General features: G+C 38.8%; 1 protein-coding gene across 1 annotated transcript in view; it reads right to left on the bottom strand.

Moving 5' to 3' along the window:
- The window catches only part of IMPG1 (interphotoreceptor matrix proteoglycan 1), a 229,709-nt gene that overhangs the window by 36,396 nt on the left and 166,579 nt on the right, over positions 1-26,734 (bottom strand). The window contains exons 13-14 of the mRNA XM_089681308.1: positions 21,539-22,956; positions 18,301-18,520 (exon numbers count right to left, since the gene is read on the bottom strand). Coding sequence (XP_089537434.1) covers positions 18,301-18,520; positions 21,539-22,956 — 1,638 coding nt within the window. The remainder of the gene's footprint in view (positions 1-18,300; positions 18,521-21,538; positions 22,957-26,734) is intronic.

The following is a 26,734-nucleotide window of genomic DNA, read 5'->3' on the forward strand; positions in this document are numbered from 1 at the left end:
AACCTGTCATCAGCCAGCCAAGCATCTGGCAGTCTGCTGCCTGCCAGTCCTGCATCTGCTGTTTCCACCCATTGTCAACTGTCTCTGTCTTCTGGCTCATCCCTGATGAAGCACCAGTGGTCTCTAGACTCGTTCAATAAGCTCTGAGGAAAATTCCCTTGCAAATTTAACCACTTCAATACCGGCCACTTATACCCCCTTCCTGCCCAGGCCAATTTTCAGCTTTCAACGCTGGCGCACTTTGAATGACAATTGCGCTGTCGTGCAACACTGTACCCATATTACATTTTTTAAATTTTTTTCACACAAATAGAGCTTTCTTTTGGTGGTATTTAATCACCGCTACTTTTTTTATTTTTTGCTAAATAAAACAAAAAACACCTGAAACTTTTGAAAAAAACACACTTTTCTTCATTTCTGTTATAAAATTTAGCAAAAAAATAACATTTCTTCATAAATTTAGGTCAAAATTCTTTGTTGCAAACAATAATAATAATTTAATTAATTTTTTTTCAAATGTTTCTATTATTTTTTTTTATTTTTTATTACATTTTTTCTTTGTTTTACTATTTTATTTTTCAGCACACTATGACCAAAGCAATACAATGTTAACATAGTAACATTGAACTACTCTGGGCAAGTGATCAGGATTTTTTTTAACACATTATAATTGCTAATATCAATGTATTTCATTGATATTTGCAATCATTGTTGCTGAATGAAACTGATTCATTCAGTCTTTTGTTGTGATTAGCAGTGATTGGGCAAAGTTGATCATGTGATACAGATGGGCTGTGATTAGTCCTGTCTGTATCATGTGACTGCCTTGACCAGTCACAGCTCACAACATAATTGTATACAATGGATGGCATGACAGGAAGCAATCCATTGTATACAATTGACATGTAATCTGGGGTTGGTCACAGCGGTCACATGACACTGGCAATGGGCCTGTGTAGTGATATGTCATCGGCTGTGTCCCATGGACACATAGCCAGTGACAGATCTCGCCGCTGCTCGGCCCCGTGGCCGCATGAGTGTTTTGTTTTAACAGGACATCATATGACGCCCAGTCACAACGGCGAGTGTCCCACCCGGCCATCAATCTGCTATAGGTCGGGCAGGAAGGTGTTAAAAGCCTATTTGTCTCTAGTAACTCAACCCATGTAAGTGAGCAGTTCTGTCTCTATTATATTCACATGGTCAGTCCAAATATACATCTCCGGTATGCCTTAAGATGTGCATCTTGCAAGCAAAAATTAAACCTCCACTGAAAACAATGCTATATTCCATGCTTCTGGGGGTCTCTCATTTCGCTTCAAGCTCTGTACCAACTTCAGAAAGAAGCTTGCATTAAATATAGGAGCAGGGGGTAATGATTCCTGGAAATCCAATCAACAAATTAAATACTGTTGCTGTTATTGTAAAGAGGAGAAATCGGAACTAATTTCCTGTATAAAATTATTCTGGGTTTTGTGTTGAAATATAAAAATAATTTTCAGTACAATTAATTCTAAACTCCAGGCAAATACCTACAGTGAAGGAAATAAGTATTTGATCCCCTGCTGATTTTGAATGTTTGCCCACTCACAAAGAAATGATCAGTCTAAAAATCGAATGGTAGGTGTATTGTAACACTGAGAGACAGAATAGCAACAAAAAAAATCATAAGAAATGCATGTCTAACAAATTCTGCAATTTTCTCTTTTTTAAAGTGATCTTGCCTTCTTTTAAAGCTCAGGCTTTAAAATAAGGGACCCTGTGGTGACATATTTACTTCTAACAGCAGCAGAGAAACTCAGGTTTTCTCTCCTGGAAGAATGGCTGAGCTGTGTGGAGGAGCTTTGTAAATCTCAAGGCTGGATGGACAGAAATACAGATCATTTGGCATGTAAATTAGCTCCCTTATGTGTACTTCATTTATGAAAACATATAAGGAAGGAAGCCCAGCCTAGGATTATTTAACAAGCAACTTTAAGTAACACTTACGTTTTATCCCTCCCCCAGCCTGTTACTGGACAGTAAAAGGATAAGGATTGTTCCATGTTAGCACCAGAGATGTACACAACAAAATCATTTCTTTTGTTTAGTTTGGATTCATTTGTTAAGGCAATCATTTTGTTTCATCATATTCGTTTTGGTAGAATGATTAATTTTTGGAATTCACTTTCCATATTCAGATTTGTTTGGAAGTTATTTTGGAAGATCGAGATTCATTTGTTATCTTGTTATTTCAATGACTTAATAATGCAGAGTATGAAACATATTATTGAAAACCCTCTGAAGTCGCAAACAAATACATACCAATGAATTTATTGTTTTCATTTTAATTCATTTTAGATTAGTTGAAAATCATTATTCTTGTGATCCAGAGATTTGGATACATCCGACTCTCTGAATAATGAAAATTTTGTCCGAATTTGGAATCGTAATGAAACGAATGGCACATGTCTAGTTAGCACATTAGCTCAGCTGAGTGGCACCTTGTAGTATTTCTCCCTGAGTTCTGAGTCTGAGTTCTACTTTATTGGTAATTGTGAGAGATTGATACAGACTCAGGTACTTACACTGCTTGCATTTAAAAAAATACATTTAAAGTGTTACTAAACCCACAACATTAAAATCAGTCTGTATATGCAGTAAAGCATATATGGAATGATTTTAGTGCTATTCACTGTGGAACCTAAGGGGTTAATCATCTGCATTATGTTAAAATGCTGTTGGATCCTGACTTCTCTGATCCTCCCCTTCTTTCAGTGTCCCCCTCTTATCTCCTGATAAGACATATTGTGTGGATACACTCTGCACATGCTCAGTTTGGTGTGTATTGCTAGAGAGGTTTTTTTTTTCTCTTGGGAGAGTTCATGTGATCAACAGAGGGCCAATCAGCACTGTCCAGACAGAGGTCAAGGGTTCTGCATCCTCCTAGAGCAGAAAGAAAACTCATCCTACAAGCTTTAACCAGTGCTCTGCTGGACACTGATAGAAGTCACAAGACTCTAACTGCTGATGAGAAAAGGTATTTACTAAAATAATTGCATTTCCATGTTCTGTGTACTGTGGGGGAGCAGATAGAGATAATGCAGGGCTATTACACTTTAAGTAATGATGTATATGAATACAGGGCAGAAGTGTTTTGTGGCTTTACTTCTTTTTAGAGTTGAGAACGAAAGTATTAATAAGTATGTTCAATTTCAGCCAGAAGGTGCAAAATCTATTCCTACTGCTGTTTCTTATGGGTAACTCTGCTTGGAACCCCCGCAGATAAGCTTTTTTTAAAGTATTTTTCTGGACCTTTCTAAAGCTCCTCCAGCTAGAAGAAGTGTTCTGTTTTCTTGGGGGTTTCTTTGCTATGCAAGTTTGGAAACCAAATGCTTTTCTGTTCAGCTAGGATGCAAAGGGGCATATCGGCTTTGGAATTTTATTGAAAAACACTGGGTTTCTAAAAAACAAATTACTTTTTTCTACCGAAGAATGAGAAAAGGTTCTGAAAGCAGAATGCCTTCTTCAATTAGAAGAATGGCTTGTGCAGCAGTTATTTACTATCTGTTGTAATGAAACTGTCATTTTCCTGTAAACCCACTTTAGAAGCATTTTATTACATTTTGTAAAGCATTTAGTGCTTTCACAAACCACTGCTGACAAATAATTTCTAACAATATTTACAGGATATATATATATATATATATAGTAGCCGTTTTTTTCTATTCTTTTTCATTCACCTTTTCCAGCAATAAATGTCTTTTCTATTGAGCTGTTTTTTCTCATAGCATGTCCAAAAGAAGACAGCTTCAGCCTAGTTGTCTGGACATCTAGTAAAAGGTTGGGCTTGATCTTCTGAAATGTTAATTTGTTTATTTTTTCTTGCTCTCCATTATATTCTTAGAACTCTTTGCCAACACCGAGATTCTAACGCATCAATACATTTCCCGTCTTGTCTAGCCATCACATTCATCCACAGTGACAGGAAATACCATAGTCTAGACAATTCTTATCTTTGTACTTTCTATTATGCAGAATATTTATTTCAAAGAAACTGCTAGTGCCTATTAGTAAAACTTGATGGCTTCTGTCATTAATACTTTCCCCTTTTACAAACATACCTATCAGGTTGTAATTCTCCAGCCAAATGTAACAAGAACAAGACCCCATGGTTAAGAATCTTGAACCTTATTTTCAAAAACCTTTTTTTACAGGTCTGTGAATTTATCTAGATTATGGTATAGCAAATAGTAGTTATTTACATTTAACCGGACTTGTTCTGTTACTAAACCCCACCACCTGGGGCACATGCTCTGGGTTTTTCTGTTTGGTGCCCATAGCTTTTCCATATCCAGCTGGCTGGCAGGCAATGTAGGGCTGAGTGATCTATGAAGATACCTGCTTAGATCTGGCTTTATCATCACTCAGCAGAGTCAGAGCTAGCGGTGTGGGAGCAGTGGATCCTTTCCTCTCTCCATTAACCACATGCCGCCCAGCCACTGTAGAAATACGTTGGCAGGGCGGCACGGCTGGGCAAAACCATGTTTTAAAACGTATGTTTTCAAAACAGGTAGGGGGCACAAGCGAGGCGCGCCACCGCCCTACCTGTCCCACCGATCATGGTCGCAGATGTCAGTCGCCGGGTCACAGCTGATCGTTACCGGTTGTGTCCCGGCAATTAGTGGCAATCACTGACAGAGAGCAGGACTGCAGTAACTCTGCTCTCTGTCAGTTCCCTGACAGCTCCTGACAGGCTGATTGGGAGAGAAGAGTTTATCTCTCCCGATCAGTGGTGTTCCCTGCAGTACACACCCCCGTCCCCTAGTAAAACACTCCCCTCACACAGTTAACCCTTTCACTGAATAATAAAGTTAACCCCTTCCTCCCCAGTGCCATTAGTACAGTGTCAGTGTTTTTTTTTTGCACTGATCACTGTATTGGTGTCACTGGGGATGTCAGTGACCCCAAGTCAGTTCCCCCCAGTGTCAGAATGTCCGCCGCAGTCCTGCCATAAGTCGCTGATCACCGCCATAAGTCGCTGATCACCGCCATTATTAGTATAAAAAAAATTAAAAATCCCAGTATCTTTCCCGCCATTTGTAAACGCTATACCTTTCACGTAAACCAATTAATTTACACGTATTGGGTTTTTTTTTTTAGCAAAGACATCTCGCAGAATGCATTTCGGCAAATATTTATGACAATTTGATTTTTACATTTTTTTTTACTGGACATGATTTATAGCAAAAAGTCCAAAATATTGTTTTTTTTCCTTAAAATTGTCAGCCTTTTTTTTTATAGCACAAAAAATAAAAAACACAGAGGCGATCAAATACCACCAAAAGAAAGCTCAATTTGTGGGAAAAAAAGGATGTAAATTTCATTTATGTACCGTATTGCATGACCGCGCAATAGGTGCTACTGAATATAAAGTCCCCACGATATTTGCGCAAATGTTTATCAAAATGAAATTTTTTCTAAAAATACATTAAAATTATTAACAGATAGAAACAGCACATTTTACAAAATTCCTGCTAAATTCCTACTAAATATAAAAGCTTAACCTGTATTGAGTTAATAATTAACAGATATTTCTCAATTTTAAATTGCGCCATTTTGCACACTGCTGAAAACCGAACTCATACAAAAATGTAAATAATCAACTCTCTAAAAATCTGGAGGTTTTCATTTTTTGCTTACAGCTCTCAGAATTTTTAAAATACTCCCCAAATCACATATTTTCTGAAAGCACATGAACAGTAGAATAGAAAGACGTTGCTACTGATTTTAAAGGCCCCGCAATATTTTTGCTAAAAAATACCGTAAAAGCATCATTAGGAGATAGAAACACAGCAAATTTTACAAAATTCCTGATAAATTCATACTAAATATATGAGCTTAAGCTGTATTGAGTTAATAATTAATAAATATTTGTCAATTTTAAATTGCACCCTTTTGTGAAATAGTGAAAATTGAACGTATGCAAAAATATATCTAAAAATCTGGAGGTTTTCATTTTTCACCTACAGCTTTCAGAGTTTGTAAAAGACCCCCAGTACCATATATTTTCTGAAAGCACACGAATAAAAAGATGGTGCTACTGATTTTTTTTTTAGGCTCCACAATAGTTGTACAAATGTTTATCAAATCACTATTTTCACTAAAAAACCACTAAAATCCTTATTTTCACACAATACCACAACATAACTTACAAAATTCCTACTAAGGTCACGTTCAATGGGGTGTACTAAAACATATGTACATGGATGGCCATGTTTACCCACACAGGGATGCACAGGTATTCTGTCAACTGGGAAGCAGCAGCTGCAAGAACAGCTTTGACATCCATACGGGTGTAGATCCATGGTCCCAAAGGCAGACACTGTGAGTCCAGGGTCATAAACCCACAAGGATGTCAAGTTGGGAGCAGTGGCTGTCTTGATGCATTCCAATTAACATCAATGGGACTGCCTGCATGGCTATGCACAGAACACCTGTGCATCCCTATGCAGCTAAGCATGGCCTTGCTATAGTATGCCCTGTGTGAATGAGGTCTTTGGCCTTGTTTAGACTTGCAGTTGGGGGTGTGGTTGAGCTGCATTTTTTCCGCCTGACAAACATCCCTTAAATTGTAATAGACAGTGGGCAGGGTGGGCAGGGTGATCATGCCATCATGCTTCAGAAGCAAGGGAGGTTTAGACGCATGTCCTACCCTTACTGTGTTTTTTTTTTTTTTTTTACAACCTAATTTTTTTTTATAGTGGTACATTTTTGTTTTTTTAAATGTTCTTTACATTTATTTTTGGGGTGCTTTGGAGATACATCAGAGGTCTAAACAGACCTCTAATGTCTATTTTTGAAACAGAGAAAGGTACTGAAGAGAGCTGCTTATGCCAGATGCGTGGGGCTGCCATTCATTCTGAATGGCACTCCTACGCATCTCAGCCCACAGCGCTATCATGGGTGTGGGAACCACAGGGAAACCGCATATTCAAAAAGACCTTGCGGGGGTGGGATCGGTGCTGGTGGGGTGGGGGGAGGGTTTAATTAGTGCAGGTAGGGTAAAGCAGTGTTTGGGACAGTTAGAGGGTGGGTCGGAGGCCTCTAATCAGAGCTATCCTTTTGTTCAGCAGAGTCTGCTGAACATTTCTGCCATAAGTTCATGGTCACTGAAGTGACCTTGAGCTTAAAGCAGAGAATTAATGTAGGTCCGTATGGCGTACGGACTTGGCCAACTAGAAGAGGTGCTGTAGGTCCGTATGCCATACGGACCTAGCAGTGAAGGGGTAAAAGGGGTTCTTAATTACTGACTACCAATGTAAGGGGCACTTCCCTGACTTAAAATGTACTTCTCTACCAACTGCCAATAAAATGGGCCACTTCTCCACACACATCCAGTGAGAAGCACTACTTTAATGACCACTGATGTAAAAAGCCTACACTGACCCCAAAAAGGATCTACATTGACCTCCAATGTAAAGGGGCGCATCACTATTGTTCACTAATGTAAGGTGACACTACTGTGACAACCTGTAACATGCCAGTATAAAGAGCATGAAATAACAAAGGAGGACTAGACTTCCAGTCTAAGAATCCTTGGAGAGTAAGACACAAAATGCAAGTGAGGCTAAAAGGTAGTAGGGATGAAGTCAGGTCACACCTGAGGCCAACAACATGTTCTAACAGGACCACCCTGCCACTAGGGTTGTGCTTATACTGCTGTTTCTGTCTTAGGCTTTTGTGAGCACTCATTGGTTTTATTGTTAATAAATGTTTATTTGGTAATGCACTAAGCCTATGCATCTTTTTTTGTTTTCTGCTTATGACACTACGCTGATCACCAAAATAAAGTAACCACTAATATAAATTATCACTTCTCCACTTATCAGCAATGTAAGAAGGCCTTTGCTGGCAACCAATGTATATGGCGTTTACCCACTGGCCACCAATATAATGGGGTATTTATTTATGGACTACTGCTGTAAGGGGGGCAACTATCCACCCATGTGAAGAGCAGGACTGACAACTCATGGAGCCCCCGGGCAATAGGGGATCATGGGGCCCCTGTGTCCTTGCCAAAACTCAAAAAAGCCTATGAAAAAGGTACCAGGGACATCTCATGGGGCAACCTACTGACCCCGGGCCCTCGGGTATTGCCCGAGTTTCCAAATGGTCACTCCACCCCTGGTGAAGAGGCATTATACAGACCTGATATATAAGTGGACTCTTCTCCACTGACCATCAGTAAAAGGGGGCAATTCTTTAGCAATAACCCTTACATTACCCAGAAATGTAAAGGGGGTACTACTTCACTGACCACTAGGGAAGAGATTGGTCTGAAAACAGGTTCAGACCCATCTTTGCTTGTTTGAGCATTCATCTGAAGGTTGCACTTTCATCCCTTTCAGCAGGAGCCGAATAATATATATATATATATATATATATATATATATATATATCCTATAATTTTAAAAAAAAATGAGAAAAGTTCCATGGTGTAAATTCACTTTCAATCACAAATTCCAGCCATGCAGATCAAAGTCAATCATGATGAATGATGCCCACCCACCTCCTGACCACTGCTCACTTGTGAATGACAGCTCTGGTGGATGACAGCTAAGTATAAACAATGCTTCCTGGATGGAGATATCATTGACCAAACATGTTAATGACAATATTTGATCAATGGTGTCACAGGATCCAAACTTCTGTAATGTTTGTCAAACCTGCTTGAACCAAACCAAAATACATTTAGCTAATCCCTACTGACCACCAATGTAGGGGCACTCTACACTAAACATGCTGCGCAGTGCATACCCCAGACATACTTCTGACTTTTAAACTCTCTAACCTGCGTTATACCCCAGACATACTTCTGACCTGTGAACTCTGCAGACTATGTTATATATGGCATACCTCTGATAGCTACATTTATTAGCCCTGACTGCAGCACTTTGTAATCTGTGCCATGAATTACATACTCTTGACGAAAGTGCTGATTAAATAATCCATTGTTTTCTTCTTCCTTCTTTACTCTTTTTTCCTCTTTATTTTATGTGCCTTTAATGGCCCCTATGTGGGAGCGCCTTTTACATTGTTGATATTACAGCACTGTTCTCTTTATTTTTTATGTGCTACTGATAGCCCCTGTGTGGGCGTGTTTTTTGCTCTGGTTTTTCTTTGTTAAATTGTTTTAAAAAAGTTAATAAAAATCATTGAAATACAAATAATCCATTGGCTCGAACTAGTCCTATTTTTTTTTAAAGTTATCTTGCAAGGTAGGCTCAGATATCATGTTAATTTTATATATGTATTCTGTGTGCAGAACAGCATATGTAATAGAAAAGTTTTTTTTTTTTTAACGAACCTTTGTTTTGAGGTTTATGCAGTATCTGTCTGTTGCTTGTGGAACAGTAAGTTTTGTGAATGCAAAGGTTACTGGTTCTCTTTAATTTTGTCCCTTTAAACCAAGTTCACTGTTCTAGTCACTGGGCTCTTTCAGAACAAGTTCTTTATAGCATTATGCAGAGAATACTTCTAATGAGGTGCACAGATAGAGTCTATGAGTTAGAGTTAGGCCTTTTTCATATAGGAACCCTAGAGCAGCTAAAAAGCTTTAATGTGTTTTGCACTATGGCACTTAGTAGTCATAAGTTATATGGAAAATGTGTCAGGACTTTATTATTGCTGTAAGGTACGTATCTTAATATAATCTTGCAGTACTCAACTCCAACTGTTGACTGTACCTATGTACCTGTATTGATGTTCAGCTGGGCAAGGATCAAGTGTGGATGTAGGCTTATCCCCCGGAGGTAGCAGTGTTTGTATATGCAACACTCCAAAGGATACTACAGGCTGTACCTTGTATTTTATGAATTAAATGTAAAATGCAGGCACAGTGTGAAAAAACACTGTGCTGGCTATGGAGAGCAGATAATGCAACTCAGTGTATGGACACAGAGTGGGCAAACCATTTATTTCAGGTTCTCTGCAACTTTTCTCATCATACAGTATAAGACTGCGATGTCTGATCTTGTGAATGTGATCCACATATAACTGCTTCAGAGCAGTTTGTATTTTCTAGCCTAGGAGGATGCAGTTTGGGCTCATTCACAGCCACAATAATATCCAAGTATAACCCCCTGAATTTTAAAGAGCCATTTGTGTGCCATAAGCAGTAGGGTTGGTAGCAGACCATCCCCAAGATCAGTGCCATGCTCTCCCTCCATTGGTCCTATGGTGAGGTATACAACTACGACACTACCCAACGTCTTATGAAAATGGGAACAAGATTTGGGCAGGACCTTTACGAATAAACAGAGGAACCGTGTCCTCTTATTTGCGCACTATACTATATTCAGTAGATACCAAGAGGCTGGCTACAAATTATTGATATGTGGGTACAGGACACTCACCCTCCTACACATGATTTTCCTTGCAATTTCACCTCTCTGCTGGCATTGCCAACAGGATGCAGGTACGCTTTTGCACATTTTTTTAGTTGTGTACCAAGTTACTTCCATTGTGGGGGGAGTACAGTGACTGATCCACAAACCTACAGGTTTTGCTGTTAGAGGACCGCTCTGAAGCCATTCCTGTTACATATCACTCTGCTCTCCAGGTGCAGATATAAGAGATCCTTTCTGATTTACCTGCTCAATGCAGCCAAGGTCTGCATTCCACAGAAGTGCAGATGTACTGATCCTCCTAATGTAGGTCAGTGGATTGCAGTGGTAAACAAATTAATGGCATGGAATGCCTGAAACCTGACAGCAGCTATGAAACATGAAAGGAGCAATTTAATAAAACATATTGTTGCCACACTTTCCAGTACTCACGGGACTATGCTGCCCTTCTGGCTGAATCATTCACTCAGGCATCACTTCAATAAGGGGCTTATGATCCTTTTGAGGGCTTTAGAAAGGTGTGTTTTAGGCCCCAGATACCTAGAACAACTTCCAACTACTCTTTATCCATCCAACCCTTTCCCTCAGTTCCTCTCTCCTCCTTTCCTATCTTTTTACATCTGATATATTTGGCTGCCCTTGGCCTTATCTTCTCCCTTTCTCTCTTTAGTCTAGGGTCATTATGGACTCCTAATTTTTTATATCTCTTTATTAAAAATATATCTTTCTGAGCATGGCAGAGGTCATTATCTCTTTGGTCTTTTGCTTGGGCAATAGCTTACCCCTTTTAATGCATATGCTCTAACGATCAGGGCCCTCGGATTCCTCCTGTTTTGAATTGTATTGTAACTGTGCTGTCTGCCCTCACATTGTAAAGTGCGGCACAAACTGTTGGTGCTATATAAATCCTGTATAATAATGTATAATAATATGCAATAGCATCATATTTATGTTGTCACATTACTGTTTACAGTATTCAGTCCATGTAACTTCTTATATCCACCAATGTGTGATATGTGTTGTTCTTGATAGTGCAACAATGCACAACAAACCATTTCTCATTCTGGTCCACAGGACAGTTCACACCTATGCGTTTTCCTGCAGTGTGATTCTGAAAGAGCTGGGGGCAATTGGTGGAGGATGGTGTGATTTTTGGGTCTATAGATTTTTTCTTAAAAAAGTGAATCAAAATGCATGCACTTTTTCCATTTTTTTTTGTGCTTTTGACACATTTTTTAGCATGACCACATGATACCTCCTCCTAGCAACATTTTGTGTACAAGCTGTACATACCAAGGAAGTGGGAAGATCTTAGCAGGATTGACACAGAATAACTAATTTGGCTGGTGAGGGCAAAACTTTTCCTCTATGACCCATTCTATAACACCTAGGTAAATTTGAATAAAAAAAAATCCCATACTGCTCTTTTAAGTTTCTTTTGGACATAACTTTAATGCATATGCTAATGTAATTATTAAAATGACACTTCTGCATACAAACATTTTTGCATTATTGTTACTATAAAAAACACTTACAATGCTGCAAAAATGCTCTTAAAGTGCCTTGAAAGAATATTCATACCCCTTGAAATTTTTCACATTTTGTCATGTTACAACCAAAAACGTAAATGTATTTTATTGGGATGTTATGTGATAGACCAGCACAAAGCGGCACATAATTGTGAAATGGAAGAAAAATGATAAATGGTTTTCAAAGTGATTTACAAATAAATATCTAAAAAGTGTGGCATGCATTTATATTCAGCCTCCTTTACTCTGAAACCCCTAACTATAGTTTAGTAGAACCAATTGCCTTCAGCAGTCACCTAATTAGTAAATAGAGTCCACCTGTGTGTAATTTAATCTCAGTATAAATACAGCTGTTCTGTGAAGCCCTCAGAGGTTTGTTAGAGAGCATTAGTGAACAAACAGCATCATGAAGTCCAAGGAACACAAGAGACTGGTCATGAATAAAGTTGTGGAGAAGTTTAAAGCAGGGTTAGGTTCTAAAAAAATATCCCAAGCTTTGAAAATCTCACAGAGCACTGTTCAATCCATCATCTGAAAATGGAAAGAATATGGTACAACTGCAAATCTACCAAGACATGGCTGCCTGCCTAAACTGACAGGGTGGGCAAGGAGAGCTTTAATCAGAGAAGCAGCCAAGAGACCCATGGTAACTCTAGAGGAGCTGCAGAGATCCACAGCTCAGGTAGGAGAATCTGTCCACAGAACAACTATTAGTTGTGCACTCCACAAATCTGGCCTTTTATGGAAGAGGGGCAAGAAGAAAGCCACTGTTGAAAGAAAGCCATAAGAAGTCCCATTTGCAGTTTGTGAGAAGTCATGTGGAAGAAGGTGCTCTGGTCAGATGAGACTAAAATTGAACGTTTTGGCCTAAAAGCAAAACACTATGGGGGGGGGGGTATTTACTAAAGCTGATGCACTCAAAATCTGGTGCACCTGTGCATGGTAGCCAATCAACTTCCAACCTCAGGTTGTTTAATTAAGCTTTGGCAATAAAACATGAAAGCTGATTGGTTTTTGTGCAGAGTTGCACCTGATTTGAACGCTCCAGCTTTAGTAAATAACCCCTAATGTGTGGCACATCACCCTGAACACACCAGCCCCATTGTGAAACATGGTGGTGGCAGCATCATGTTGTGGGGATGCTTTTCTTCAGCAGGGACAGGGAAGCTGGTCAGAGTTGATGGGAAGATGGATGGAGCCAAATACAGGGAAGAAAACCTGTTAGAGTCTGCAAAAGACTTGAGACTGGGAAGGAGGTTCACCTTCCACAGGATAACGACCCGAAACATACAGCCAGAGCTCCAATGGAATGGTTTACATCAAAACATATTCATGTGGTAGAATGGTCCAGTCAAAGTCCAGACCTAAATCTGTGGCAAGACTTGAAAACTGCTGTTCACAGACGCTCTCCATACAATCTGACAGAGCTTAAGCTATTTTGCAAAGAAGAATGGGCAAAAATGTCACTCTCTAGATGTGCAAAGCTGGTAGAGACATACTCAAAAAGACTTGCAGCTGTAATTGCAGTGAAAGGTGGTTCTACAAAGTATTGACTCAGGGGGGCTGAATACAAATGCACACCACACTTTTTAGATATTTATTTGTAAAAAATTTGGAAAACCATTTATCATTTTCCTTCCACTTCACAATGATGTGCCACTTTGTGTTGGTCTATCACATCAAATCCCAATAAAATACACATATGTTTTTGGCTGTAACATGACAAAATGTGGAAAATTTCAAGGGGTATGAATACTTTTTCAAAGCACTGTACATGCACTTGTATGAAACATGCAAAAACATACCAAAAAACACATGAAGAAGCAGAAGCATGCAGTAGGTGTTTCTGCATTGGAAAACCACAGATCTCCACAAAGGCACGCAGAAAACAATTGTTCTCAATGTGCCCTGTTAACACACTGGAAAGCTGCCTTCGGGTTAGGTGCAGTGTGGTGCAGAAATCTTCAACATGTCAGTATTTTTCTATCTCACACCAAAGCTCAGCTGCAGCTCCTGGCTGCGGTGCAAAGGAAGGTTAAAAAAATGTAAACAGCTCTTTGTGCTTTGTAAGGCACCAAACGGAAACCTTTTGCACAGTAAGCCATAGCACTTTACCACTTATGAACTGTGTCCTAAGGGACAGAGAAGCAGCACAAAGAGTTAAACAGGTGTCCTGCAGTGCAAGAAGCATGCTGATAGATGGAGAGAGCAGGGTAAGAGAGATGCATTATCTGCAAAGGTAATGTTATACAAATGTTATACACTAAATATATACACTATATTGCTACTAAATATTCCACGGTCAGCTGTTAGTGGTATTATAACAAAATGGAAGTAACTGGGAACAACAGCAACTCAGCCACGAAGTAGTAGGCCATGTAAAATAACAGAGCGTGGTCAGCGCATGCTGAAGTGTCATAGGAACCCGGAAGTGAGGTCACACCCGGCCCGCTGGTAGCGAGGCTTGGAACACACGCTGGCCATCACCAGTGCGATTTATGACACACACAGGCTGCACAGTTAAGTGCCGGTAATTGGGCACCTTCACATGTGAGTGTATTGTCATTCTATTTATCTGTACCATCCTCTTTAATAAACACTACTACACTTAGAGCATTTTATCTATTTGGTTTATTTGAGCTACTTGGAGCACTACCTATATTTTGAGGAGAGCCTGGGATTGGGAATCCATCCATTATCCGTTTGCCCAGAGCTTTATGACCACCTGTTTGGGGGTTATTATCCTTTGTTCCTTGGATCACCATTCCATATTGGGAGATCAGGAGGCTCGGTCCATGAGGGCTTGCAGTTGGCGGTCTGCATATTGCATGACCATAGAGCGCTTTTTGACCACCTTAACCGGGGTCAATAATTTCTGGTGAGTGAGGAATTCACTTATTGCATACACGTAGTGAAAAAGAAAAATGTTTTAATCTATGGAATATTATTTTATGGGACTGTTATTCACCATATGTTTAATATATTTTGCTTGTGACTTTAAGTCACTTTATGTTGTTGTGAGATTATTTTGTTATCATTTGTCACATATTTCATTGATTTAGCACCTACCTATTTTATTTAACAAGTGTATTTCACTTTTTAGGAGCAGCTGCTATCATTGCTGCCTTAATGCTGACACCATCTATATATTTTTGATGTTATTCACTTACTTAGGTTTGTTCTTCAAGGCGCCACAATATTTTTTTACAATCATGATTCAAATTACTAATAGGAGACCAACTGGCAAGAAAATAAAAACATGGCTCAGAAAAAGGAGCCATTACCATGGTAAATGATGTTGTGGTAATCATCCTAGTTTATCAGAATGGACATCAAGAACGCATTATTTATTATGCTGTATATACACTGTATAAACATTTTCATTTTTAAAGTAGGTAAAAACTGCCTATGATTATCAGTGTATTTATGATTCTTACAAATAGCTGTCCAGTGATTTTATTGTTTTGTCCTACTATGCAGCTTATTGAGCCATAACTATACTGTTACTGTGTTTCTGCAGAATTATTTTTCTTAGTATCTGTTATCTCACAGCATCAAACGAATCTGAAAAGCATATTATTGCTTCAAAATTCCATATATGCACAGGCTCCTTACTATTCAATTTATAGAACAGCTTGAGGTAAAATTAAACAAGAAAGATAAAAAGCAAAGCTCAAGAGATACACAGTAATTGTAGTTTTGATGGATTACATGGTCAGAAAATAAAGAGTTATGTAGCTACACAACCATATTGCTCTGTGTGAGGTTGACTAGAAGAGCAGTTTGTGCATAGTAATAGATTGCCAAATAACTAGTCACTGGGGAAATAATCTCACTCTACAGGGATTTTAGAAGTGTGTACCGACAGTGCTTTTGTGGCAATTTGCTGTTGGAGCCTAAATGTGCACATGGTATAATAAGCATGGTTACATGGTAAAATACATTTCAGCCTCTATGTATTGTTTTCACATGACAAATACTTTCATGACATGCCTGTCTGTCAAAATCAGTAAATCAAGACAGAAAGGGTGAAGGAGAGTAAACATTCACAGTCAGACAATTTTACATATGAACTGATCTGTATTGATTCACAGTCACAAACCTGAACTGAATTGGAAGGCAACTAATTATTTTTTGAGGGCATCTTCCGATTACTAATCTATCACTATACTATCTTCAATAGCAGTCCCTCAGTATAATATCCACAACCAGCATGATAATTCCACCACCAGCAACTGTCACTACAACATCAGCTACATGATCCTCTTACCACTTGCTTAGCCTTAATATTATTATACAAGATGTATATAGTGCTAACAGTTTGTGCAACGAGGGCAGACAGTACAGTTACAATACAATTCAATAAAGGAGGAATCAGAGGGACCTGTTCGTTAGCGCTTCCAATCTAAAAAGAATCCCTTATAGTCCCTAACTACTGCTACTAGCATCATAACCCCCAACACCAGCCCATCAGTCTAATATCCACCATCAGCACTATAACCCTTCACCCCTAGTACAGCAGCCTAGCTCCACCGCCAGCATTTTAACTCTTGCTCCCACTTATATTCCTGCAGTCCAATCTCCACCACCAGTATTTTAACCCTCCAATTCAGTGGAGCAGACTAATGTGTGCCACCAGCATCAGAACCCCCCACCACTAGTCCAGCAGCCTAATCTCTATCACCACCCTCATGACCCCCTACTCCCAGTCCAACAGCCTAATCTACTTTGTCAGCATCAGAACTCTCCATTCAGTATCCAGTATTCTTGTATCCACTACAAGCATCACAACCCCCCCAGCCCCAGTTCAGCAATCTAAAACCAAACTCCACATAATCTCCCACCACCAGTCCAACAGCCTAATTTCCTCAACCAGCATTATAATCCCCCACCCTTGGTCCAGAACCCTTTTATCCACCACAGACATCTTAATACCCCCAGCCCCTGTCCAGCAACCTAAAATCAACCACCAGCAGCATAACCACCCATCACCAGTTTGACAAACAGACCTTTGTAACTAGCATTATAATACCCCACCCTGGTCAAGCAGCATTGTATCAACTGCAAACATCCCAACTCCCCAACCCCAGTCCTGCAACTCAAAATCAACCACCAGCATCATAATCCCCCACCACTACTCAACTTAATCTCCACTATCATTGCAACCTGTGTCCCAGTCCCTTGTGTTTTTAGATTTTAGCATCTCAGTGCTAATGTGCCACTACCCCTGTAGTCATTGTGGGGGCAGTAAACATTCAGTGCTCTAAGGTATGTTAGTGTTTTTTGAGAGTGACATTTTTTTTATAGGGATGCTGCCAGAAATGGACAGTACAAAAACTACATACTGTACAGTATATTATAATAATAATGTTAATATTTGTTCAGTTTTACATTTCAAGAAGCAATCCATGAAGGTGAACAGGAATTTGAAAAAGACTACTCTTGCAGTGAGGCTCTCTCTCGTTGCTAGGGATTTTGCCTATGGTACTAGTGGAAAGCATTTTTGCTTACCTTATCCCTCGCTTCCCATGCAGCCGAAATTCAGTTTTTTTGTTTCTCTAAAGCTTTGGCTTGTGGAAGGACTCTTGGGGGGAAATTTACTAAAACTGGAACACTCAGAATCTGGTTCAGCTGTACATGGTAGGTAGCCAATCAGGTTCTAACTTGTTCATTTAAGCTTTGACAAACTCTAGAAGCTGATTGGTTTCTATGCACAGCTGCACCAGATTTTGCACTCTCCAGTTTTAGTAAATCCCCCACACCCTTGGTGTCCTCACTTAGAATGAGGGACTGATGGTCCTGCATTGTAAGTGGTGACCTCACAGCTGTGACTGGCTGTCAGAGCGCCAAAGAGAAGCTGTTGGATTCAGTCATATGGTAGCAAGACCCTGCAGGAGCAAGGAATAAGGTAAGTAAACATGCTTTTTGCTGGTGCCTCAAACAAAAATGAGCTCCACTGCAAGGGTATTTTTTTATTTTCTGAGTTTAGCTTTGTAAATAATAAATAATATGAATGATAAAAGACCTTTATAAATCATTTTTAAAGAGTCTTGTGTAGTGTTGTCTAGAACTGTTGTCAGACAAATGTTTTCCTCTTCTCCTGGTGCCAAAGGTGCTTTGTAATATTAGTGACATAGAGGAAAGGGTCCTGGGATGTAGAAGTAGAACTGCCTAAACCCCCCTGGGGTGGAACTGCATGCTGTGTTGGATCATTCAGTGTTGAATTGCATGGCACTAAAGAGCAGAATGTTCCTGATCTTTCTTTATGCCACACGTGAGATATTTCACATTGTACTAGTATGTTCTTTGCAACAAAATGCAACCAGTTGTTATCTTAATTGGAAATATTTCAAACATGCTATTTTCTTGTATTGATTTCTTACCTTGTTCAATGTCCAGAGAATAACTGTCTATCTGCAAATTGAGTCGTTGTGCTGCATGATTGCAAAACTCTTCCAAAATACAATGGACAGCCTTGGTAACATTATAGGGCAATGGTTTAGCAAATTTCAGTTTGCTGTTCACAATCACGCTCCCTTTCTTGAAGTTGAGAATTTCAAGGTTTTTAAACCCAGTGAGATTGGACTGCAGATACGGGAGCAGCTGTAAGAAACACGTGTATTATATTAACACAAAGAGTTGTTTGTTTACACTTGACAATTATTGCTTTTGTTAGTCAGTATCAGTTAGATATTTTTGAGCTGCTTTATTCTTTTAATACCAATATACTGTATTTGTGTATTTACTGTAAATTTCAAATGAGATAAAATTAAATTTAATTATGTACATTTCTCTAGTTTACTGATTCTCAGCCATTGGTTATGGTTAATGCCTTAATTTTGAAGCCTATCCCAAGCCTAAAAACAAAAATGTAATATATTGGGGCCTAGCAGTTCTTATATGTAGTGTTTGTTCTCTTTATTTTTACCTGCTACTGCTGTGCATAACACACTTACTATCTTAGGGTGGCAATGCTCACTTACTCTACTGTGCCTTTTGAGGGAGCCATGTTTGTCACCCTGGCTGGACTTCAATCTTCCTCTCTTCATCTTCATAACATGGGGATGGAGAGACACTGCAATCCTGGCAAAATGAACAGGTATTTTCTATGCTTGCTAAAAATGGTCTTTCTTAGCATGAAAAGTAAAAATGAATGCAGCTGCTAGATCTAAGAACTGGTAAGCAGCAATATCCTTTAATTAAAGAAAAATGTTTACTACAAAACTCTCTCTCTCTGGACTCTGGGAAATGCAGACACACAGCTGCTCCATTGCATTGCTCAATAATGTCATTCTAATACTAAGGGTCTGTGAAGGGAGGAGAGAGCAGATGATTTTGTCTCCTTTCTTCACAAATTTAACCATTTCTTCCTCCTATGCTTTAGCAGAACTGATAATGTGTTTGGCCTCCTTTTATCTATTTTGATGCACCTCACTATCAGTTACTTTCAGTTTTCTTGTATGTCCTATATGCTGATTATCTCTTATCTCTGTCATGAACCATATTGTTTTTTCTTCCATTTTCTCTTACTAATTTGCCTGACATATACCCCAGGTGCCTCCAGGGTGATAGTTCCCACTGATTGAAAACTTCTGCAATTTTATTACAGCCTTTTAACTTTTTTTAAATCACCAATTTGTATGTTGTTGGGAATCTAAAACATTTGTCTTCGCATATGATTTTTAAGGTTTTATTCAAATATCAAACCAAAGACATTGATGATCACTAGACCCCATCTCAACTTCCAATGAATCCCTACTTTAAGGTACCAGGTCTAGAAAAAGATCTCTGTCTGGACTATTTACTAAACCCTTTTCAATGCCTCAACATATTTCTGCTCCTGCTTGTAAGCACTGTTTTAAAATTGCAGTTATTGTTCAACTTGTCAAAGTCACCAATACTAAACACTTCTCACTTCATTGTCATTTGAGTTATCCTGTCAATCAACAGGTTATCGTAATCCCTCTCTGGTTTGCAAATTGACTCAGTAAGTCTGAAATATTTAATTTTTGTTTTTTAATTAATGTTAGCTTTTTCCTATTTTTCACATAAATGGTAACTTCACTTCTCCTCTTTCTTTCTCTGTTCCTGTATAGTGAGTAGCCTGGTATAGGTTTTTCCCAGTCCTTAGAATCTCTGAACCATGCCTCTGTAATTGCAGCAAAGTCTAAGTTATCCTAAATCAACCCAACATGTTTCATCCCAAAAGACATTCTCAAGGGACTGGCTCCCTTGAGAATGTCTTCTGGGACAAAGCATGTTGGAGTGGAGCCTATGCTAACGTCATCATGCTTTTGGATTGAGCAGTGTCTGGATTGTTTGTTTTGCTCATATACTTAATGTGAGTACCTCACTTTGTTGCTAATAAAATGTTAAAATAGTTTTACACTATGAAGCTTGTTATTTGTTCTCTTTGGTGTAAGTAATACTGACACATGCTGAGTGGAGGTACTGGCTGCAGCTGAATTCCTTTGATCTCTACTGGTGTGCCCTGTGATTCTCAATCATCCCACAACATTTGCATTATGTGTGAACTGACCTCTGAAACTTTGAGGTCTGTTCATCTGGTAAAGGCTGTCATTTTATATATTGGTGGTGGAGTCACAAGGGATCTTGAAGAAGCATTCATATCACTGGATCACAATTATATTGTATGTGTTGGACTTACATACACATTTTTTGTGCTTAAGGGTGTTATGTATGTTTTATTATTTTAAAGGTATAGCGCAGCAATGTTTGTTTTTGAATGTATGTGGGAAGCTGGTATCTCTCTCTAAACAGTATGCGGTGTCAATAAAAAAGGAAAAACACACACAAACACTTGCAGAAATATGGACTTTACTGAAGATAATGAGAAGCTTAAACTAATAAAAATAAAAGTGATGTTTTAATCCCCCCTGCCCTTATGATCTCGCTCTCTCTCCCTTTTTTCTCTGTTATCCCCCCTAATTTTTGTCATCTCTTCCCTTTCTTTTGTTGTTCTTTTTCTACTTTCTTCTTTTATGATCTACCTTTCATTTTTCGTTTCCTCCATTTCTTTTAAACTGGTCACATTAGGCAGATGCTGAATCCGCTAGAGGCAAAGCCCCAACTGGATGCTGCTGACGCTCATCGCATTGTGATATAACTTTTATGAAGCATAGGTTGGAGCAATAGCAGTGATTGCCAGAGACCTTACATTAGGATACTTAATCTGACACACTCAGAGGTAGCTTCTTTCAGGTGTCTCAGTATATCACATACTTCTTAGATTGGTCACCCTACGTTCCTCAGGTTATACAGTATTAAATCTCCTTTAAGATTACATGATGTAATAAATGTTTTTTTCCCAACTTTTTCCACACATTACTGCTGTAAACCCTATTGTGTTTCTGAACTGTTAAAACCTGTTGTCACTATCTTCTTTTTATTATATTGAAAAATTGAAGAAAAACTTTCTGAAACAAACAGTGATGTTTTAATACTCTGAAGAAGCAGACAAACAGAAAAGTAATGGATGTCTTATTAACATCACCAGCCCTGAAGAATATGAACTATCAGTGAGTATTACTTTGTTACCCTGAGTAAAACATTGATAGTATAAGAATACAGTTTTGATTTCAATAATAAATATTTACCCACCAGATGCAGGAACTGATGTTCAAGTGTTTTGTATTCTGGGGAACTTTTATTGAACAGGTCTTCAGAAAATGGCATATTAGTCACCCTAAGGCTGAAGAACACAACAAGCTCTTTTCCTCTAATAGCAGAAATTTCTGAGGTAGACGTTAACTGGTCCAGGGAGGAGGAGGCTGCTGTGTAATTTGGGGGAATATCTGGACTTGCAGTTGAAATTTTACTTTCTTCTACCTCTGTGCTCAGTAAACCTGGGGCCATATCTTGTGTTCCAATTCCTGAGACTGTGGAAGCTTCCTCTTTATATGTGCTCAGTATACTTGTGCTCATTATATCTGTGTCCATATCCTGTGATCCAGTTTCTGGGATGGTGGAAGCATCCTCTTTATATGTGCTCAGTATACTTGTGCTAAGTATACCTGTGTCCATATCCTGTGCTCCAATTCCTGAGACTGTTGAAGCTACCTCTTTGTATGTGCTCAGTATACTTGTGCTCAATATATCTGTGTCCATATCCTGTGCTCCAATTCCAGAGACTGTGGAAGCTACCTCTTTGTATGTGCTCAGTATACTTGTGCTCATTATATCTGTGTCCATATCCTGTGCTCCAATTCCTGAGACTGTGGACGCTTCCTCTTTATATGTGCTCAGGATACTTGTGCTCAGTATACCTGTGTCTATATCCTGTGCTCCAATTCCTGAGACTGTGGAAGCTTCCTCTTTATAGGTTCCTGTAAAACTCGATTCTTCTATCATAGTAGTAGCTGTTAAAGTAGTATCTTCCAGGGTAGTAGAGATGCTCTTCTCTTCATATTCATGAGAGATCTCCGTTACTACTGATTGATCTGTTGATAAGGAAATTGAAGAGGTTGGTGTCATTTGGTCGAAGAATGTAATGATTTCTGGAGTAGTTTGTTCAAGTTCTACAACTCCTTCTGGGGTAGCATTTTCAAGTTCTGCAGTTACTTCTGTAGAAGTGTCTATAAGTACTTCCATAGCTTTTGTTGTAATATCTTTGGTCACTTCTATAGATTCTGTTGTTATGTCTTTGGCAATTGCTGCTTCTTCTACAGTACTGTCTGCAAGTACTTTAATTATTTCTGGTGTTGTGTATTCAGATTGTGCTATAATTTCATGAGTTGTTTCTGCGCCTACTTCTATTGCCTCCAAACTAGTTACTTCAAATTTCTTTGGTGTAGTTACTTCAAGTGTTTCTATAACTGCTGGACCAGTGATGGAACTAATTGATTCATAGCCAGTGGGAAGTTCAGATGGTGCAACAGTCAAAATAACTGATTCCATCTCCTGGGCAGTGGACACTGACATATCTGAATCTAAATAAGCAGGTAATGTTTTAACAGTTCCTATGGTTATTGCTTCAGTAGATGAAAAATGTTCCTTTAAATCATCCGAATGATCTATACCTGTAATAATAAAATAATGTTAAAACATTTGTTGTACACTTTAATTATCATTATTCTTAGTTGTGTGTTGATTGTATTATTATACACTGGGAAAAATAAATGAAAATCAAAAAAGCTTTCAGCATGACTTCCATTGAATTTTTAATTAAATCTACAACATAGTCATAATCACCTTTTTAAAGTGATTTAGTCTTACCATGATAATAAGGACAGGTGTTCCATTTCTCACCATTTATCAAAAACTATTCTATCAGCTTTAGCTTGTCTTTATTGTAAAATTTGTGAGTGCTTGTACAACTGTGAGAACATTACACTGTAAAACCACACAGCACTCGAGATTGAAGTCTTATCCTAATATACCGGTAGATATATTTCCTGATCTTTTGACCAATTGCCTTAATGACCAGGCTTCTTTTTGCTATTCAGCATTGCAACTGATAATTGCAAGGTCATGCAATGCTGTACCCAAACAAAATTTATGTCCTTTTTTCACACAAATAGAGTATTCTTTTGGTGGTATTTGATCACCTGTGCGCTTTTTATTTTTCGTGCTATAAACAAAAAAAGACCAAAAATTCGGAAGAAAAACAATATTTTTTACTTTCAGCTATAAAAAATATATAGTAAACTCAACGTTAGTCATAGATTTAGGCTGAAATGTATTCTGCTACATGTTTTTGGTAAAAAAAAATCCCAATAAGTGTATATTGATAGCTTTGTGTAAAAGTTATAGCGTCTACAAACAATGGTATAGATACTGCAATTTACGCATTTTTTTGCTATACAGCACTGCACTAGTTTAACTGACAAGAAATTTAAAAAGAGGCATGGTGAGTATTTTGCAGATCTCATTTTTTCTCACAAGGTTTTGAGATATAAAAAAAGAAAAGAAAAAATATGTTTTTGCTTTCTTTCTTCATTATACAAAAACTTGTGGCAACAAATGAGATCTGCAAAATACTCACCATGCTTTGTTATCAAATTCCTTGGGGTGTCTACTTTCCAAAAAGGGGTCATTTGGGGGGGGGATGGGGGTTTGGTGCTATCCTGGCATTTCAGGGTCTCCAAAACTGTGATATGTAGTCAGAACGTGTAATGAGGAAATAAAGCCCTTTAAAAGCCTGAAGGTTCTTATTAGATTTTGGGGTTTTGTACTTGGCTAGACTCCCAAAAAGTCTCTCACATGTGGTACCCCCATACTCGGGAGAAGTAGCAGAATGTATTTTGGGGAGTAAATCCACATATACCCATGGCATGTGTGAGCAATAAATCATTTAAATGCCAATTTTGTGTAAAGAAACATTTTTTTTTTATTTTCAAAAAACTTGTGGTAAAAAAATGAATTCTTCTATTGACTCAACATGTTTCTCAGCAAATAGTTTGGGGTGTTTAATTTCCAAAAAGGGGTTGTTTTGGGGGTGGGGGCATTTTATTCCCAACATTAGAAGTTTATGCCACACATCATTCACTCTTCTAACCTCCTAAAGACCAAGCCTTTTCTGACACATTTTGTTCACATGAAAAAAATATTTTTTGCTAGGAAATTACTTTGAACCCCCAAGAATTATATATATTTTTTAAAGCAGACACCCTAGTGAATAAAATGGTGGGTGCTGCAATTTTTCATGTCACATAGTACTCGCGCAGCGATTTTTCAAATGCTAATTTTTTGCAAAAAATACACTTTTTTGACTTTTAATGCACAAAAACACAATATATTTACCAATTATTTAGTAAAATATAAAAGATGACGGTATTCTGAGTAAATAGATACCAAACATAACATGCTTTAAAACTGCGCATGCCCTGTGCAATGGCGACAAACTGCATACATCTTTAATATCCACAGCCAACGCTTTAAAAGCCTTTACAAGCTACCACTTTAGATTTACAGAGGGGATCTACTGCTAAAATTACTGCCCTTGATCTAACGTTCGTAGCGATACCTCACATGGATGGTGCAACCGCTGTTTACATACTGCAACAGGGTCAACGCTTGTATATGCAGGTGTGCGCGCACGGGGGGGGGGGGTGAGGGTGCTTTTTTTTTTACGTTATTTTGATTTTTAAATTATTTTTACACTGTCCCTTTCATTTTTAAATCACTTTTAATGCTATCACAGGGGATGCAAATATCCCCTATAACTTCAATGGGCATTGTCATATATTCTTTTTTGAGAAATCTGGGGTCTATCAGATTCTAGATATCTCCTCTGTCCTTACATTATCTAATCTCACCAAGATCAGTGTGATCAAATACTTTCCCAATTTACAAATGGTGCTGTTTATATCCTGCGAAACTGAAGTGATGAAATGCTCATAGCTTCCGATTTCTTAGACTATAGAGATGATTGGCACCATTCCGGTCTCCAATCAGCAATATTGTCAGCTGGCAGAAACACCAGCTGCATTCTCAGGTTCCCCAGATGGCACAGGACTGCCCGAGAAGGCCATGGAAAGGGAAGGGGGGGGGGCATTGTCTCCCGCTGCTTGTAAAAGCAATCCTGCAGCTAACTAGCCACTAGGATTGCTTTTACATGAAAATGGATCGCCGGCTGAAATAAACAATACCAGGATGATGCCTGCAGCTGTAGGCATCATCCTGGTATAACCATTCAAATTCCAGTGCTGTACCAGTACATCGCTGGTCCTTGCTGGGTATATAGGCTATGTTCTTTTTTTTCGTATGCAGCCTGTGGGCTGAATGAAAAAAAGAGAAGAAATCTCTGCCAGAAAAAGTGTGTGGTATGCCCACCATTAGAATATACTGCCCTGCATCCTCCCACTTCTAATGGTGGGCACACATTAGGTCGCATGGTGCTACATGCACCAATTCCAAGATTGTACAAATGTCTAAATAGTGGCACGCTTGAATAAAAATTGTCCACATAAAAGTGGTAATCCATATGGAAAAAGGATGACACCAAGCACAAACTATCTTGCCACTACTCCCCATGTAGTCTGGGCATCCGGGGCGGCTCCACGTGACTATCTTTTCCCTCGTAAATCCGAAACTTAATGTATAGCCTGATTCCCTCTCACAGGTCTTATACATCTTGACCCCATATCTGGCACGCTTGCTGGGGAGAAATTGTTTGAATGCAAAGCGGCCAGAAAAATTATTGAGTGGCTCATCAAAGCAGATTTTTTCTGGGGAGTATAAACATCTGAAAATTTTTGGTTAAGGTGATTTAAGAGGAGCCAAATTTTGAGGAGGCGGTCAAATTTAGGGTCACCCCGAGGATGACAGAGTGTATTGTCGTTGAAATGCATAAAACACATTATACTCTCATATCTATGCCTGGCCATGGCAGCAGAGAACATGGGCATATGATGAATCGGGTCTGTGGACCAATACAACTGCAATTCATTTTTTTTAGTAATGTCCATGTTAAATGTTAGGCCAAAAAAAATGTAAATTCGGAAACTGTAATGGGTTTCCATGCGAATGGTCTGGCAAGGTTTGAAGTTGGGTTGGCGGCGATAAATTGTTGTGCATATAAATTGCTTTGATCCACAATCAATGCATACAGATCTTCCATGAAAAACAGCTTAAAAAAATCAAGGGGCATAGTTAAATTTGCTGTTTCCACCTGAATTCCGGGTTGGGCAGTGAATGGGGGAAGTATGGTTGCTGCAGAATTTGTAGGCTGCCAATCAGGATTTGGAAGCACATCCAGAAGGATACTATGGGCGTAGAGCCTGTAAAGGGCCTGTGTGAAAATTCTTGATGGTTGCAGGACAATACTTGTGCTCACCACCGCACCAGCTTGTACTG

This window comes from Staurois parvus, unplaced genomic scaffold (assembly GCF_062004578.1).
Source record: "Staurois parvus isolate SC_StPar_1 unplaced genomic scaffold, SC_StPar_1.0 ptg000264l, whole genome shotgun sequence".
Taxonomy (NCBI): Eukaryota; Metazoa; Chordata; class Amphibia; order Anura; family Ranidae; genus Staurois; species Staurois parvus.